At 42.5% G+C, this 6,419-nt stretch overlaps 1 protein-coding gene across 2 annotated transcripts in view; it reads left to right on the top strand.

The window, feature by feature from the left end:
• The first annotated feature begins 2,850 nt into the window (after window positions 1-2,850).
• The window catches only part of BTRC (beta-transducin repeat containing E3 ubiquitin protein ligase), a 189,321-nt gene continuing 185,752 nt past the window's right edge, over window positions 2,851-6,419 (top strand). The window contains exon 1 of one of the 2 annotated variants that reach the window (XM_004370049.2): window positions 2,851-3,010. In XM_004370049.2, coding sequence (XP_004370106.1) covers window positions 2,963-3,010 — 48 coding nt within the window. In that variant the 5' untranslated portion in view covers window positions 2,851-2,962. The remainder of the gene's footprint in view (window positions 3,011-6,419) is intronic. The other variant, XM_004370048.2, reaches the window with a different exon arrangement.

The raw sequence follows: 6,419 nt of genomic DNA on the forward strand, positions 1-6,419 counted from the left end.
ATGAATAACAAAGTAAAAGAAATGACTTATTGACAGTATAGAATTTAAAAGGTCTTAACCTTCCACCCAAACCGAAACTCCCTAGACTATCTCTGAAAGATAGTCATCCTGCCTCTAAATGTTTTCAGGAATGGGGCAGTCCATTCCTTTGTCATGCCAGCTCTAATTACTAGAAAAAAGTTATTACTGTAAATTAGCGATAATAATACCTATTTTTCAGAGTTACTATGAATACTAAAAAAAAACAACAACAAAACAAACCCGTTGCCAGCAAGTCGATTCCGTCTCATAGCGACTCTGTAAGACAGAGTAGAACTGCCCCACAGGGTTTCCAAGGAGCGCCTGGTAGATTTGAACTGCCAGCCTTTTTGGTTAGCAGCTGAATTCTTAACCAGTACACCACCAGGGTTTCTACTATGAATGTTAGGGATTACAAATGTAAAATGCCCAGGATAGTGCCTGGCACAAAGAGGTAATAAAGAGATAGCTGTTCTTGTTATTATTATCTCACCCACTGATTCTAGTTTGCTCCATGGAGCTACATACATATACTTTAAAACAGTCTTTCAAATACTTGAAGTTAATTGTCATATTATTCCTATGTGTTCTTTTTTTAGACTAAATATATCCATCAGTATTTTCTTTCTTGGACTTCCCTCCTTTTGGCTATGCTCCTGCATGTGATATTTGTACAATGTGGTGCTCATAACTGAACAAGGAACTCTAAATGTAGTCTGGATGCTTCAAAACAGAGTAAGACCATAAGCCTTTTTGGCCTAGATACTACTTCTCCTCAAGCTGCCTATGGTTCCTTTAGCTTTTGTGGCAACCATGTCACATTACTGCCTTTGGCCTAGGAAAATTCCCAGGTCTTTTTTCACATGAATTTTAAGTCTCCCCCATTTTACACTTGTGTAGAACTTTTTTTCAAACATAAGTGCAAAACTTTATATTAATGGAAAGCCTATTATGTATCAGATATTGTGCTGAGTTCTGTGGACATAGGGATGAGTAGGACAAAGCATCAACACATTAAAAATGTAAGCTCCACAAGGGCAGGGGCTGGGTCTGTCATGTTCACTACTGAATCCCCATTTCTTGGCATGATGTCTGCACACAGTTATGTGCTTAATATTTGTTGAATAAATAACTGAATAAAATATTTACAATGGAGATTTTTCTTATAAGTGAAAAGGCATTTCTCTAATTCACTTATTTTTATAAATTCAGATACTTTACAAGTCTATCATAATCCCACTTTTAGCTTAAACCTAGACTTTTTCCTCCTACGGTAATCCAGTTTCCAAAATAGACTCTAATTGTTTCTTTCGAGGCCAAAGAAAATATTCACGTGCTTTATCTGCTGGGTGGCCATTATATTCCACCATTGAAGGCCTTTTGTAAGCAAGTACCTGTTTGACCCATAATGCACTGCTTATATCCCAGGGTTAGCACTGGCAAACCATGGCTTCTGAGCCCTAAATACCTGAGAATTTTCTGAGCTGAGATCTATCTGGCTCTGTTTTTCTGTGGAGGAGAATAGGTCTCTCGGGAGAAGTGTGGGGAGCTAGCTTAGGAGGGGAGCTAGCTTAGGAGGACCTTGAAATTCTGCATTGGTCTTGTGAGGTGTTGCCAGGCACGCATAGGCCCAGTGCCTCTGTGTCACAAACCCTCTGTCAGAAGTTAGATATATGGAATTTGGGGATGACTGGTTTCCTAAATTCAGAATGGATTAAACTTCAACATAAAGAAAACTAAAATCCTCACAACTGGACCAATAAGCAACATCACCATAAATGGAGAAAATATTGAAGTTGTCAGGGGTTTTACTTGGATCCACAATCAACACAGCAGTCATGAAATCAAACGATGTATTGCATTGGGCAAACCTGCTCCAAAAGCTGTCTAAACTGTTAAAAAGCAAAGACGTCATTTTGAGGACTAAGGTGTACCTGACCCAAGCCATGATCTTTTCAATTGCCTCATATGCATGCAAAAGCTGGACAATGAATAAGGAATATCAAAGAGGAATGATGACTTTGAATTATGGTGTTGGCAAAGAATATTGAGTATACCATGGACTGCCAGAAAAATAAACAAATCTGTCTTGGAAGAAGTACAGCCAGAATGCTCCTTAGAAGCGAGGATGGAGGATGGAGAGACTGTCTCCAATACTTCGGTCATGTTATCAGGAGGGACCAGTCCCTGGAGAAAGACATCATGCTTGGTAAAGTAGAGGGCCGGCGAAAAAGAAGAAGACCTTCAACGAGATGGATTGACACAGCGGTTGCAACAACGGGTTTAAGCTTAGCAACGACCGTGAGGATGGCGCAGGACCAGGCAGTGTTTCCTTCTGTCCTACAGAGTGTCGTACATACTGTTGCAACGAGTCGGAACCGATTCCACAGCATCTAACAACAAGTTCCCTAAAACCACAGTTAGGGAGGCCCTAGGACCCCTGAGTCCTCTCACAGTTTTTCCCAGTATTTGGGCTACAGGTGAAGTACTGGTCGCCATCTTGACATCGAATGTCAGGCAAGCTGCAATTGGCGTCGCACGGTAACCACGGAGACACCAGTGCGCTCCCCCTTGCCCCCCTTCCCATCCCTAGAGGCGGTAAACTACAATTCCCATCAGCCAATTAGCCCTGGTTCACCGAGAGTTGTCTAGACTTGACTTGTTTGCAACGGCGACCCTGCCGCAGTGAACCGCGGGAGTCGCAGTTCGCGGTGAGGTCTCACTTTTTTCTGCGGGAGGCTCCAGAAATACAAATCCCGTGAGCCAGCAGGCTGACGCATGCGCATGGAGTGGTCTATCCTCGCTGGCTCACTTGCCAGGGCCTGAGAGTTAAGAGGGGGCGGGGTGAAGGAAGAGGAGGCGGGATCCGGGCGCTGCGTTGGCTGCGGCCTGGCACCAAGGGGGCGGCCCCGACAGAGAGCAGACCCAGCGGCCCCCGGCGATTATGGACCCTGCTGAGGCGGTGCTGCAGGAGAAAGCGCTCAAGTTTATGGTGAGGAGAAGATGCAGGCCCGGGAGCGGTGGAGGCGGTGGCGTTGGCGGCGTCGCTGAGGCTCGGGTCTGCGCCTCCACTCTGCTGGGGGAGGGGGACAGTGGGACCCCGGGCCGAGGCCAGCGGCGGGGGCGGCTGAAGGGACAGGACCGGAGCTCCGGGGAGGCCGGAGGGAGTTGCAGAGCGAACCCGGGGGTGGGGGCAGCAGCTCCGCCATCTTGTGGATGAGAGGCCAAGTGACAGCGGGAGCTTAATCCGGGAGGGGTCTCTGGGCGGCGCGCGGGGCTGTGGAGGGAAAGGGGCGTGGGGACAGTTACTGTAGAGCGTAGGAAGCCCGGAGGATAGACGCCGAGAGGCCGCAGGCAGGGCCCTCCTGGTGTCAGGGTTACGGGTAAGGCCTGGAGAAGAGGTGCATTCAGGAGTGGGCAAGGGGAGCGCGGCATAGTGGGAGGACAGATATTGGAAATAGGAGGGAAACGGGCAGGGCTGAATGCAGATGGATCTAAGGGTGGACGAGGGAGAGCCAAGGCTGGTGGGAGACTCGTAGTTTTGTAGAATGAAGAGGGAGCTAGCCTTTGCCTTGAGGGTGGAATCCCAGCTTGGCCAAAGTAATATTGACAAACTCTGGAAAGGAAGAGGCCTTACTTTGGAAGATAAGGAACTGGGATGGGGACTTAGGGCCATGGTAATAGTCTCTGGGAAAGAAGGGTGGTGTTGACTGAGCCAGAATTACAAATGTCAGGAAAAGGGATACATGCCCTACTTTGATAGGAGAGGCTAAATATTGTAGTGAGGACGAGGTGATGAAGAGCTGGAGCCTGATTGGTCCTGGAAACTCGGGTATAGGAGATTGAGGGCAAAATTAATATCTAATAGGTTAAAACAAAACAAAATTTAGAGCTAACTTGTGGAGGTAGTGAAGTGTAGGGACGAGGTGCTGTATCACTTTCTGGGAAAGAAAGGGCCATGGAGATTAGAATTGCAAAGACCTGTAAGAAGTGATGAGATCAGAGGAGAAATTCAGGACATAAAAGGGGAAATGTGAGTAGTGGGGATTGAGAGGAAAGTCAGGATTGGTGGTTACCCATCAGTTTTAGGAGTGAGCATGGATTGGATTTCTTGGGCACGTTTAAACTCCTTGGAGCCTGTTTCTTAAACTTTGTATCATGCCTTTCTCGTGCTGTACTTATGTTTGGCACACTTGTATAGTCTGATATTCGATGCTTTTAATCTGATGCTTCTTGTATATCCTAGGTGTAAAACCTGACTTCGTGGTGACAATAAAGAATGATGGGATGCATAGACTTCTAGTTTAACAGGTGGCCTTAGGGACATTGGTATTATTTGCAGTCAAGTCTTGCTTTCTTTTTCAAAAGTAATTTTAAGCTGTCACTCCAAACCTTATCCCTTTGTTAGGTAGTTATTACTTTGTGTCTTTGTTTGAAATACTGTAACAACTTTCAAATCAGTAAACATGGATATTAACCTAATTGAGTTTAGGCTTTAAACTGCCCCACTTACAAAAATACTTTTCAAGAGGCTGGTCAAATTTATTGAAACTTTATTTTGTATTAGTGCTTTCAAAAACACCTAAGTAAAGTTTGACTGGATCAAAAACAAAATCCCATTAAGCCTGAAGAAAGTTCTTGAGTTTCTGCCTAATTTTGAAATCCTAAAATATTAAGAAGAGACTTTGAATTTTTTTGGATTTTAGAAATTAGAGGAAATTGTTTTATCTCTATAGCCAGCTTCTAGATTCAGTTTAAGTCAGAAAAGTGGCAACTGCTTATTTTCGTTTTCCTATTTAGAGGGTTGAATGTTAATCCTAGTCCTGACACTTGTGTCAGATTTATGGAATAATGTTATTTACAGATCATAAAGAGGCATTATGAGATCATCTTCTTTACTCCCCATTAGACCTTAGCCTAGGAACATTCTCAACTACTTGATCTCTGCTTTGTACCAGTAAGTTATGTTTTGATAATGGTCTCCTAATTGAGTTAAATTGGACCTGAAGATGGCCATTGTAGAAGTTTCCAGCTTTTGGGGGTCACACATTATTAAATGTTGAGTCAGTCTCCTTAGGGAGAAGCCAATTCTTTCTTTAATTTTAGTTACTTTCATTTTTGACCTTGCCTGCTATTGTGGTTGCTGTTTGAGAAAAGGCCAACTGGAAGAGGGTCACCAAGAATGACACCTTAATAACTGATGCAGAGAACAGAGAGCCAGAGACTTCGTATTCTCTTTCAGCTCAATAACAGTCTTACTATGAATCTAAGTAAGTCACAACCTCCCTTTGGTCTCATTTACCCCACTATAACATGTCTGTTAATTCAGAGTGCACTTTGGGTTAGAAAGATATTTTATTTGCTCTTGAACCAAGTAATTAGTGTACAGTACACATGGAAGGGCTATCCTTTAATCAAATTGAAATTTTTATAGTATTTGGCTGTTTTTTGCCTTACTCCTCTCAGTTGTGAATTGCTAGTGGCAACTTTTGTATAGATGCCTTGATTTCCATAGTTTAAAAAAAATGTGTAATTTGTTTAAAATGCCAACGTGAAATGAATACTCTCTTTACTGGTTTTACTCATTACCACATTGATGCAGTGATTTGATTAGGAATTTTACAGTAAAATCTTATTAATGAGACTGCTAATTCAATTGACCGCAATTCACACATGGTCTATACTTAAAGCTTACCTTTAGTTACTTGTGAAAAAGAGATTAAGCAGAACATTTCAACTTCTAAAAACAAATTATGTTAATTAAAGAAGTGGTTTACAGTGAGTAACCTCTATGCTAATGTCTCTCATTCAGCTTTAGCAGGCCCTTAGGACCTTTACTTATACTTCCTTAGTCAACAAAAATCTAACACCTTAGAAAAGATAAATGGGAACTGTAACAGGACCTGAGAAGAGAAACGAAAATGACTGAGGGGATGTAAGCATTATTTGATTTATATTTATAAGGAGGTCTGGTGGTGCGATGGTTAAGAGCTCAGCTGCTAACAAAGGTTGGTCGTTCGAACCCACCAGCAGCCCTGCTGAAGGAGAGACCTGACAATCTGCTCCCATAGAGGTGACAGCCTAGAAAACCCTATGGGACAGTTCTACCCTGTCCTGTAGGGTTGTGATGAGTTGGAATCAATTTGATAGCGTACAACAGCAACAACAGGCATTATTTTATAAGAATGGATATATATGTGTGTGTATATATATATATATATATATATACACACACACACATATATATATTTAATGGAAAGACAAGCTGAGGAACAGGATAAATATATTATTGTCCAGCCAGTCCCAGAATCTTAGAACTGGGGAAACACTTGAAACTTAGATGAAATAATTTTTTTTTTTTGTTGTTTTTTTTTTGTTTTTTTTTAATATTTTATTGTACT

Source organism: Trichechus manatus, unplaced genomic scaffold (genome assembly GCF_000243295.1).
Source record: "Trichechus manatus latirostris isolate Lorelei unplaced genomic scaffold, TriManLat1.0 scaffold00007, whole genome shotgun sequence".
NCBI classification, from domain to species: domain Eukaryota; kingdom Metazoa; phylum Chordata; class Mammalia; order Sirenia; family Trichechidae; genus Trichechus; species Trichechus manatus.